Consider the following 12086-nt stretch of genomic DNA (forward strand, 5'->3'; position numbering starts at 1 on the left):
CGGCGCGTCGGGAGGACAAAAAGCACAGCGGCTCTGGGCGCCTGCGCGGCGCGCTCGGGCAGCGGCCCACACGCCCCAGTGGGGTCGGTAAGCTAGTCCTGGCGCGGCCGGCCCCGGGCCCCGAGCTGCGCGGTCCGCCCCTGGCGGACTCCTCCGAAGGCGGCGCCGCGCCCCCAGGCGGGCGGAGATGCGGCGCAGGAACACGGGCTCGCCGGCAGCTGCTCCGGGACGGAGTCACCGGCCCGGGAGGCGATCGACTAGCCCAGGGTCACGCCAACCGTGGGTTTGCTAGCCTTTTTTCATTTGCCAAGGAAACATAACAACTGCGTGGAACAAAGCCCGCAGGCGCGGCGTAGTCGGAAGGGAGCAGTGTAGCGTGAAAACCCCGCAGCCGGAGGGAGGCGGAATGACAGCGCCCACCGCCCAGCCTGCAAGCTGCTGGCTGTGGTCCCAACTGCTGGCAGTGATGTCTGCACCCTGCCACCACACGAGTAGGAAATGTTCCTGTTTAAAACAAAGCTAGGGAAAGGCGCGGCACACTGGCGATGAGACCTGGGCTCTCAAATGCACGAGCAGTCTGGAATGGCAGGGCCTCCCGTGTCCAGAAAGGGCGCTGACACGGGTAGAGCTGGAGGGACAAGGGGCTAAGAGCGCTCAGACCGGGGCCTGCCCGGGCCGGAAGCGGCCGGGGAGCCTGTGCATCAGGCCGCCTCAGAGCCAGCAGCCTCCCCGACAACGTCCGGAGTGCTGTGGCCAGGCCTGAGCAGCCCAGAGCCTCTGTGTAGACGCTGCTGGGAAACAGTGAGTCCAGAGGTGACTAGTAAAGTGTACGTTTTCTTTTTCTGAGTGCAACGTTGAAAAGATGTTTTATTTCTCCATCTGTCTTTGGCACGCTCATCACACACACACATAGTGGAATGTTTCTGTCATTAAACCTTTAATTATATAGGATGTTTTTAAAAATCACCTTCAGAGAAAAGGTCTTCCAGAGGCGTTGGAGCTGGCAGGGGCCACCACAACTCACCCTCACTTCTTCAGCAAATACCCTCTTCCTTGCCCCAGCGCCCTACAAAGTCAGCGCAATGGCCCCTTGGACCAACTGCACAGATGAGTGCAATGGGATACCTAGATCTCACCAGAGATGAGGCCTGATGACCAGCCCAAGCCAAGAAACTGGGTCCAACTTCTGGGCTCATGGGTCCATGGTGAAGGGAGACCCCCCCCCCCCCCCGCCTCCAAAGCCTCTGACTCCTGCCGGCATCTAGCTGGGTGGGCTGGGGCCATGCAGCTCCTGTTCCTTGCCTCTTCCTGCAGGAGAGTCCTAAGTGCAGAGCTGGCCGTGAGGTACCTGCTCATTAATTTCATCCCCATTTCCAAGTGTCCATCAGGGCATCATCCATGGGTGCCAGTCCTAGTCCCGCACAGCCCTCAGGGCTCTGGGTAGGCACGAGGGCTCACAGTTTACAGGTAGCCTGAGCCACTTTGGAGCTGGTTTTCTTGTTAAGGGCTTGACAAATAAAGGTCCCAGCTTCCTGGAGCTTCTGGAGGTTCACACCCTTTGAGAAATAAGTTAGGGATGCAGTGAGTCACGGCAAGCCCTCCACCCAGGGGAGCAGCAGACTGGACAGACTGAAAGGTGAAAACGTGCTTATTCCTGACAGTGGGACCCCAGCTGCCCATGAGGTCATCTCCTGGCATCTGAGGTTGCCCTGACTCCCTGGTATAAGATACCTCCTGCTGTGTTTGTAGTGACACCACCAGGAAGGCCGCTCATCAGTCCTGTTCAGGTCTCCCCCTCCAGGGCCTAGCACAAGGCTGGACCATTGGGCCAAAACCTACATAGCTAAGTGATAAGCTTGGTGAGGCGGGGAGGCAGGAGTAAAGGGCTGTCCACAAAGGGCCATGTTGAAAAGTCGTGGTAACTCACATCTTCTGATGTACTATGTGCACAGCTCAGGGCTAACCATCTTACTTTTTATACTTAATCCTCATAACTGATGAGATAAACACTGGTATTACTCATCCCTTACGTCCAGAGAGATGAAGTGATTAAAAGCTTGTCAGTTTAGAAGCCTAAGTGAGTATGCAAAAAATAGGTAATAAAACCAGTTCTGAGACAACCTAAATGCCCCCAAACAGAAGGATGGCTCAAGAAGCTGTAATATATACACAAAGGAATACTACTCGGCCATCAAAAAAGCCATTTGCAGCAACACAGATGGAGCTGGGGGGTTATGCTAAGTGAAATAAGTCAGAAGGAAAAAGATAAGTATTGGATGATTTCAGTTATATGCAGAATATAGAGAAACTGAACAAAAGATCAGGAAAAAACACAAAATTTGCAAGCTGACCATAGGTCTGAGACAGCAGGGGAGTGGGAGGAAGAACACTAGGGACTGTGGTGCTAGGTCACCGTTGCTATGGGGGGAGAACTACGGAGACTATGCCTGAGGGGAGAAATCAAATACTGTCCAAAAATTTAAAAACAATGTAAGAAATAAAAAAAACTAGTTCCATCTGATCCCAAGCATGACCTGTGGGCCAGTGGGGGTCCTATGCACCGGCAGAACCTCACGGCTAATTCTGCTGCCCTTATTTTACAGAGAACAAAACACAATCCCCAGGGGACAGACTATTTCCCGTCAGGGGCTGATCCTTTCTGGGTCCTTCCTACTATGCCTCCTGGAACTGCCCTGTCACTCACTGATAAGCTGGCCTCGTGGCCTCAGTCCATCACACAGGATACAACAGCACCAATCCTCTGGCAACAACCTTGCCCTCTTTAAGGCACACGCCTCACACTTCCTCTCGGGAGAAAAATAAAAGGAAAAAACCACTGGTTCTGTTCTCAAGCAGAACTCTAGCCAATTCAGGGACATCGCCTCCAGGGGACAGGCGGGCTTACCGTGTCGATGCCCAAGCCAGTCAGCATGTAAACTAGGTCCTCCGTGGCCAGGTTTCCTGATGCCCCCTGTGCATAGGGACAGCCTCCAAGTCCTGCCACGGAAGCATCCACCACACTCACGCCCATCTGGAAACATTAAGGAAAGGGAAAACATGGCTGTCAAATTCCTAATCATCTGCTGTAAATGCCACTGAGTTACTCATTCTTTTGGCCAATGAGTCTATTGAAGTGAAAATCCTGCTAAAAGACATGTTTCTCCTTTACCTCCTGGAGCAAGTTGTCTTCCAGGAGCATCTCTCCTCCATTCCTTTCAAGGTTGACTCCTTGGCAGCTTAAGTACGGGCTCAGCCTAAAAGCTACCTCCTCCTAGAGGACCTTCTAGGTCACCGATCTACCGTAAGCCTCTCACATTGATGAGATTTCAGCTTTTGGTCACTGACCTTACTTCAAACTGGAGTTCCCTGTAGCCCCACTGAGGTCCAACCCATTCCCCAGATCAGTCACTTCCTATCTGATGGTTCATTTTCCTTTTCACCCTCCAACAGACCTTTAACTGTGACAACCCCAACTCTGAGAAATAGACACAGAAAAAACCAGAATCAACTGCAGATATCAACTTCCAGAAAGTACTTTGAAAAGGGGGGGGGGGAAGAAGTTGTCCCAGGACTGTGTCCCCCAGACTAAGCTGCAGCAGAGCAGCCTGTGCTCAGACACTCAGAACTCCCCTCCCAAGGGACCCAGGCTCCTTTCAGTGAGCCCTCAAAAATAGCCAACCTCAAGGAAAACCGCCTGAGATCTTAGTCCAATTTTTGGGGACCAGCAGTAAAGGTTGTGTAGTCTCTACCTGCCGGCCTTCCTGGCCTGCGCCCCACACACGTGCCCCCACATTCACAGCCCAGCAAGCTACCACAGGGCCACATCCATCCTGCAGCCCACTTAGTTCACAGCTCACTCAGGCCTCTTCTGGCAAATCCTCTGACTGGGATGGGGCCTTCCTCAGCTCTGTGCTTCCTTTCTTTGTGGCATTTGTCATAAGGCGTTAGGATTATCACGTAAACTCCTTCAATGGCTCTCCTAACAGAGGTGGCCCAGGCCCAATAATGTCTGTGTCCACCATGGCCAGACCAGGTACCAGTGAATGTGTGCTACAAAGTAACTACCACCTTAGGGAGAAGGGGCAGGTGCCTTGCTCTCAGGACATGCATTACCTGCAGGGCCATCAAAGTGTTGGCCAGGGCCTGGCCATAGGTGTCATGGCAGTGGACAGCCAGGGCAGTCAAGGGCACCTCCTGCATGACAGCAGACAGCATGTCTTTCATGATCCCAGGGGTGCCCACACCGATGGTGTCCCCCAGAGAGATCTCATAGCAGCCCATTGAGTACATCTTCTTGGAGACCTGGGGAAACAAGAGGGCATTTGGAGGACACAAGGCTGCCCAGGCTCCTTGGCCATGTGGGCCACTTCCATGGCTGACACACTGGATTCCTCTCGGCCCACAGGCTCTCTGCAGTTGCACACAGGAATTGCAGTCCTCCTTTTACTCACTCAGAAGGGAGTTTCTGCCGGGCGCTGGGGCTCCATCCCGTGTTCCTCTCAGCCCTGTACCTAACTTCGGTCGGTCACTTACCACCTTCATGTATGATATGAGACCCAGGTTCTAGGATCAGTAAAATGGCTTATTTTCATACAGCTTTATCCTTAGTTGGAAGACTGCGCAAGCATAGGTCTGAGGCGCTAGCCATCTGCTTTTCATAGTGGTGCATACTATTTACATGTGCAGAAGCCCATTTCTAACCCCCAGTCACTGCAAAGCCAGAGTAGGACACACCCCACCTGAGGAGAGGCTGCCCTCCGCTGTGCTGCTGGAGACAGGACGTGGTGGGTCAGTCTGAGATGACACTCAACAGTGGCCTGCTGGCTAAGGACACAGCGAGGGCCCTCCACCGGCCGCTGGGGCGCAGGCGGGGTGCAAGGAGCCAGGTTGTGGGGGCTGAGGGGCAGTGGCAGGAGCAGGTTTTGGACACAGCACTGGAGTCAAGCCTGGTTCTGCTGCTTAGTGGCTGTGGGGGCTTGGCAAGGGACTTCAATTTCTGCTTCTGGAAACCACAACAAGCCTTGGTAGGTCTGCAGTGAGGACAGGTAAGCACGGGAAGCTGAGACCTGGAGCGCAGCAAGTGCCCTGAAATGAGCAGTTGCCACCATTGGTATTTCCCATTTTGGAGGCTACACAGTGCGGGAAGAGTGGCAGGTTTTGGCGGTAAACAGGATGGGGGGGGGTCAGACCTGGCCTCACCACCTGCATCCTGTGTGGCAAGTTAGTTTTTTAGTTTCCTCAACCGTAAAAAGGAGCGATGATGAGAGAGTGCTGCCAAATCTGCAGAGTGGTTTTGAGGACTAAACACGTGAGCACTGTATCCTCTCCAGCCACGGTAAGGCCCTTCAGGACCCTCTCAATGCTACCTGCCATTGGCCAGACTGAAAAATGGTGGGGCAGAGGGTTACAGGCTCTGTGAGGTGAGCAAGTGCAGCGCTGTGCTCACAGAGGGACTTCATGACAAATGAAGTCACCCCCGGGACAGGGTGGCGAGAGAAACATATGCACTCAGGGGCAGAAAAGGAAGGCAACCCTCACAAAACCCCTGCGCCAACACACACCTCAGCTACTTTAGCCGGGGAGATCTTCCCTTCATAGGGGCATCCAAGCACACAGGAGACGTACCTGTGGGAAGACAGGAGAGGAATGGTGTCATTGTCCCTGAGCTCCTTGGCCAGCAGGATGCCACACATCCTGGTTACCCAGCAATCAAAACCTGAAGCTGGGCGGGAGGCCAAGGGCCTCGAGGAGAAAATCAGTCAATGATGTGGCCTGAGAAGTAGTGCCACTTGGTGCCAGGAGGGGGCAATGGAGAGCCACGGCGGGGAGGTGGGGCTCCTGCCCTGAGTGCCGCGGCAGGGATGACAGGGGTCTCAGGAGAGGCAGGCAAAGGGAGAAGCTAAAGCGCACGCTTAGGGCAGACACTGAGCTGTAGGAGAAGTAAAGAGAAGTGTGAGCGGGGTAGCTAGGGTTGTACTCACAGCAGGGACCAAGGGCTGATGGAGACAAAGGCAAAAACAAGAGCTGGGCTGACCTGAAGGCCAAGGGATGGGCCGCGCTGGGAGGTCCAGAGGATTCATCCACTCTATTCACAGATGTACTGAGCTGCCACTAGGGGCCAGGCACTGGGGCTGTGCAGTGTGCAGGACCAATAAGGTCCTGACTCCCATGAAGCTTGTTTCAAGACAGGGAGTAATACAAGGTAATCAAGTGCGCGGGGGAGAGAATCTCTGGTGACAGAGGTGGCCATCAGAAGGGAAGCCCGCAAGACCTCTGAGGACCAGACACTGAGGCTGAGAGGAGGAGGGGCGCAGGAAGAGCTTCTGGGCAGCTCGAAAGGCCAGGGAAGAGCCCCTGAGATGAAGAGCAAAGAGAGCAGCTGAGGCACACAGAGAAAAGTGCAAAGAACCACAACATGAGGTGGGAGCGGTGGACACAGGCCCATCTCAGGTCTTGAGAGCTACACTGGGTCTGGGTCTGGGGTGTACACTGGAGATGAGGGGCCATTCAAATCTTACAGGGTTTAGCAAGCCTGTCTGCACAATAAGAGACATAGTAAGTGTTTGCTGGATAAATAATTTGGAGTCAAAGATTTTAGTGTATTTTTCCATTTTAATTCTTCCGTTTCTCCCAACATTGCTGAGCAAAGAGAAGATGAACAGGAGGAAAGAGCAGCGCTGGATGCTGATAAGCACAGCTGATGTTCCTGAGCACCTATTTCCCCACCCACCATTCATCCTCCACTGGTCCAGTAGCACCTACCGTGTGCCAGACCCCGAGCTGAGAGAAGGGAGCACACCAGGGACTGAGAGAGATGTGGGCTCAGGCCTCAGGGGACAGTCTTAGGTTGGGAGGTGGGGGGACAGAGGGAGCAGCCAAGTCCTGTGGTAGAGTGTCCAGAGGCCATGGAGCCCAGACTAGGGGCAGCAATTCCAGCAGAGGTGCAGGGGCAGCGCCTCAGAGAAACTGGCAGGCATGCGAGGCTATGAAGAAGAAGGAGTTAGTCCTGACAAGTAGGATGCTGGAGGAATAGAGTTCAGTTCAGAGACTATGGAAAGCATGTACAAAGGTGGTGAGAGAGTGGTCATGTGACAAAGGGAGGAAGTTCCAGTTGGCCGGAATGTGGTCCACACAGGAAGCAGAGAGCAGTGACTATGAGGCTGCACAGCCTGTAAACCAGGCTGAAAAGTCTAGACTTGGGCATCATTAAAAGGTTTAACCAGTGCAGATGTGCACTCTGAAAGCACATTCTGGTTGCAACTGAATAGCTGTGTGTCTCACGGGAGACCCTTCATCCTTCCCAGCCTCACCTCTGTCTCTAAGTGGGGACAGCACGCTCCCTGTGGGCTGACAGTGAGGCTCAGTGAGATAATCCACAGACAACATGGCATGGTTGTAAGGCTGGAGGCTTGGCGATTCTTCAGAGACGTGTGAGGAGCTGGAGGTGAAGCTCCACCACCCCATTAAGTATCCTGTCCTACTTGAGTTCTCGTGGACGGACCAAAAATTAGGTTCAAGAGCACTTGCTAGGATTCCTATCACATTTACTTGGGTAGAGGGAGCTGGGTGTGAGCTTGGGGTGTGTGCTCACAGGACAAGGAGTCTGTGGTAGGGGAAGGTTGTGGGTGTCAGAGTCTAGGCCCCTTCTAGAATGGTACTGAGGGAAGTCAAGTTGGGGAGACTCACCCCCGCACAGGGATTCCCGCAGCCTGAGCTGCCTTCAGGACTTCGTCAAACCGCTGCAAACTCTCATCCACGGAGCAGTTGATGTTCTTCTTGGTGAAGAGTTCAGAGGCAGCTCCAAAGATGGTCACTTCCTTGGCTCCAGCAGCAACCTGCCAACCGACCCATGCTTTCAGTATTGTTTTTTCTGCAAGAAGCACCAACACAGAGCAGCAAAACTCTCATGTCACAGTGAATTTTATGGCACGTAGATGTCATGTGAATTTGAGACCTGCCCCAGAATATGACCTCACTTGGAAGGAAGGTCACTGCCGATATGCGCAGTTAGGCTGCGGCCAGACTGGAGCAGAGTCTTCCCTGACCCCAAGGGACTGTGTGCTTGCAGGACAGCCACTGTGGGAAGACAAGGACCAGCAGGAAGCTGAGGGAAGAGGGGACAGAGACTGGAGGAAGTCAAGCACCCACAAGTCAAGGAAGGCCAAGGATGACTGTTGTCACTGGCAGTCCAGAGAGTGACCTGCGACAGAGTCTCCACGTAAGCGCTCCTGAGGACCAAGCCTGTGACACCTGACTCCGTATCACAGCCTCCAGAGCCACGGGAGAGGTTTCTGTTGCTTTACGTCACTGAGTTTTGGCATTTTGTTACGGCAGCCTTAGGAAATAACACTGAATATGTCTCAACCAGCAAGGACAAAGCCTTGTCTTCCTCCTGAGGACCAACACCGCCTCCAACGCCGCTACCCTTGGAGCCGCTCTCAGAAGCAGCTTTCTGCCGCAGTCCACATTCAACATCTCCTGTGACGGTCCCGCTGAAAATGCAACAAAGTTGGCAGATACCAGCTCTACTGTGGGTAGCTTGATTACTTCTCTCTAATACCAAGAGTGAACATTTATTAAGTACTCACATTCCAGCTCTTGCTAAGCTGCTTACATGCATGCCACCTTCTGACATTGTCCCGACATTAGGTGCCACCATTAATTAGTCTGATTTTGTAGGCAGACTTGAAGGTCAGAGAGGTTAAGTAAGTGAACCAGGCCACAGAACTGGGAACGGGATGGCAGGACTGGTCCCGGGTTTGGCTGCAGGTGCTCATCACCACTGGAGATCAGCTGGCGGGATGGACACCCTGGGACGGGGCCAACACCATCAAGCCCACTGCAAGGGTCTGTCAGTAAGTCTCTTACCGCTGCCTGGAAGCCTTTCAAATTTGGGGTCAGAACTGGGTAACTGATGCCAGGAAACTTCTGGATGCCCTTCAAGACTTCAGCATGGTCAGCCATCTGGGAGCCAAAGGAGACACTGCTAAGTCACCACCAAGGGAAAGCAAGGAGCTCAGAAGACTTCTTTTTTTTTTTTTAAAGATTTATTTTATTTATTCATGAATACAAGAACCAGAGTGCAGGCCAGAGGTATGAGGGGTGAGAGGATTCACAAAGACAGAGTGAGGAGCAGGACAGGAGGATCTACTGAAACACACTGCTGAGGGGAGCAGCGAAGACAGGAGAGGTCTCTGTGCCACGTGGATCAGCTCCCTGGCTGGGGATAACTTGATATTGATGAGACTTTAACCCCTGGGCCACCCTAGGCCCAGGAGAAGGCATTTTGATCACAAAGTCTATTCTTTAGAACCCTTGGTGAATGAGGCCTTTTGTGCAGTTAAGTCTCCCCAATGTTTTTGTTATATTTGACAAATGGGGCACAATTATCACAATGTGTTTGTGGTATTTGAAAGCTGGCACAGCTTTACATAAACAGTAATAAATCTACCATTAAGCCAGCCACTTACTGAGAAGGTGCTCAGGGCTTGGCACCAGGCTGGACTCTGAGTACCTAACACCAGTCAGTGAAGTTCTTTCTTCCCACTTGACTGTCTCCAGGAAGCAGAAGGTCTCAGTCTTTCTCTTTTTCAAAGGCAAAAACCTCATCTCTGGATGAGCCTAGGGCTTCTAGATTGCAAGAACTAGAAGTGACTGAGAGGTCACCAGTCTGGAGAGGGGGTGGATATACCAAGGTCACCAGGCAAACCAGGGGCAAAGCCAAGGACAATCAAGCCTTCTGTCTTCCAGATGGTATTCTTTTGCTGCCCCATATGGCTGAGTTACCTGGGACCTCTCAGAGGGCCAGAGACCCAGAAACCTACTCCTGACTTCTACTTACTTCAGGGCAAACTGTCCATCCTCTTATCTGAGAAACATCTCTCACTGAGAGCTGGGGCTCACCTGAGGAACCCACTTGGGAGACACGAAGCTGGTGGCTTCTATAACGGGGAGTCCTGCTTCAGAAAGCATGTCTATCAGCCTGATTTTCACTGGAGTAGGTACGACGGTCTGTAACAGAGAAACACCAGAAAGCCAGCTCAGCAAAGAAGAAATGAAACAGCCTCAGGCTGCAATGCCTCTTAGGTCAAGGCTTTTGCTATCACAAGCACTCTGCTATCTCAACTTTCAACACCAATAGGAATTCACATGTCATCCTTAGCTTGTCTTCAAGTTCTAGATAGAATTTTGCAGTAGAAATAAGTTTCTCCCCTGAAAAGGAGTTAATATTTACACAGGAACACTATGTGTCTGCGATACAGGTTCCTTCCTAAGGTTCATTCACTTATGGTCCCATCATAAACAAGTTGAGAGCAATGTGCCATGGCCGAAAGTGCAGGAGTGGGCCCCCAAGTATTGCACCCACCCTTGTCCCTCCTCCCAGCTGATATGGAGCTCATCCTCACATGTTCAGCTTATCGCTTCCTTCTCTCCCTCTCGGATCCTTTTTACTTGCTCAACAGATTCCAATTTCCGAACCCACTGTCATCCATGTATATTATAGCAAGTCTCATTCCACCAGCTCATCCCACACAGACATGAACAGTCTCCACTGTCTCACTCTCTGGTTCAAAAGCCCTCTGTGGTGCCCTTAGTACCTACAGGATTAAGTAAAAAGTCCTAGAATTCTAGGTTTTTCTTGCCAGTTCTGTTCAAACACTGCTCTCCCCCTCAAGTTATCTCCCATTGCTTCCCCAAAACACTCTTATTAAGGAGGGGCAGCTCACGCTTAAAAACAAAAATAAAAACAAAAACAAAAAACAGCAGCTCTTCTTGTTGAAAAACAAATACACAATTATTTCAGAAAAACATACCAAAAAACCATAAAACCTCTCTGGGGCTCATGGTTAACTCCCTGCTAAATGACTTTCCAATCCAGTAAGTTAGACACTACTTCTATGTGATTGTTTACATGTAATTTAGTTAAAATTACATTTAAAGTTATATAAAAATGCAAGCTCGGACCCTCCCTTCAAGTGCTCAATAGCCACAAGGGCCAAGTGGCTATTGTGGCAGCTCAAGTCTGAACATTTCCAGCTTTACAGAAAAGCCCCACTGGCCAGCACTGCTCCAACTTCCGGTTCTTACCAAGGGCGGTAAGGGACATCCCTGCGGCTGACCGCTGTCGTGCCGTCATGACTCCTCTGGCTGAACCCCAATGTGCCACTGCTGCTTCAACATGCATGCACCCCACACCTCTGCAGCCCTCATTGGCCCCTCCACCCCACTGGGCGGTGAGTGGACCTGGGAACGCACCACTGTGCCATCATCTCAGACAGCTTGTGTGGCAGTTTCCACCTGGCCTCCTGCCCAGCCCCGAGCTGGACAGAGATGGGGTCTTGCTCTGCACTGTCCATCCTGCTGCACCCCCCATGCATTTTTGGAAATCCCCAAGCTCAAAAAGACCCTTTTTGGTTGATGTCCATCTTTACCTTTTCATTTTGTAGCCCATCTCGGGGACCAACTTCTACAATCTTCACCCGACTTGGAAAAGTACCCAGAGACGAGGTGCTGACCTTTGGTTTCAGAGAGGAAACAAGAAGCAACAGGAAGAGGTTGTCACAATTTTTCAGGGGGAAATCTATTACTGAGGCAAAAAAGCAATTCTTTCTCACCATCTCATTCACATTTGGTCTGTTTTAGAACAAAACATTATTTCAATCATGTAAATAGGAAAAACCGGTTTTTCTCTCCCTACATAGTTCCTCCCAGTATTTTCCCCTTTTAGTCCCCTTTACTGCTCACACAGTACTCTTCACTCTGATCACCAAAACTGTGGCAGTTTTTCCCTGTAACAGACAGGCCCACAAGACTGGCCCCCACCTTCAGATGCCCTGGTAATCTATCATCTACCATCAACTTCAGGCCCATTTCTAACTGCCTGACATTTTTAGCTTGTTTCTTTTCTTTTCTTTTTTTTTTTAAGATTTATTTATTTATTCATATGGAACTGGGGTACAGGCCAGAGATGTGGAGGGTGAGGGGATTCACCAGAGACAGAGAAGGGAGCAGAACCGGCAGATCGATGAAGTACACTGCTGAGGGGAGCAGCGGGCGGGTCAGGAGAGGTCTGCCACACCATGTGG

At 51.8% G+C, this 12086-nt stretch overlaps 1 protein-coding gene across 1 annotated transcript in view; it reads right to left on the reverse strand.

Annotated features, from left to right (window-relative positions):
* Positions 1-890: 890 nt before the first annotated feature.
* Positions 891-12086, reverse strand: part of HMGCL (3-hydroxymethyl-3-methylglutaryl-CoA lyase) — a 14743-nt gene continuing 3547 nt past the window's right edge. Inside the window, exons 2-9 of the mRNA XM_004678608.2 lie at positions 11433-11516; positions 9904-10011; positions 8869-8964; positions 7687-7835; positions 5562-5625; positions 4114-4302; positions 2906-3031; positions 891-1556 (exon numbers count right to left, since the gene is read on the reverse strand). Coding sequence (XP_004678665.1) covers positions 1455-1556; positions 2906-3031; positions 4114-4302; positions 5562-5625; positions 7687-7835; positions 8869-8964; positions 9904-10011; positions 11433-11516 — 918 coding nt within the window. The 3' untranslated portion in view covers positions 891-1454. The remainder of the gene's footprint in view (positions 1557-2905; positions 3032-4113; positions 4303-5561; positions 5626-7686; positions 7836-8868; positions 8965-9903; positions 10012-11432; positions 11517-12086) is intronic.

The sequence above is a fragment of the Condylura cristata genome, unplaced genomic scaffold, assembly GCF_000260355.1.
Source record: "Condylura cristata isolate star-nosed mole 26May11 unplaced genomic scaffold, ConCri1.0 scaffold00008, whole genome shotgun sequence".
NCBI classification, from domain to species: Eukaryota; Metazoa; Chordata; class Mammalia; order Eulipotyphla; family Talpidae; genus Condylura; species Condylura cristata.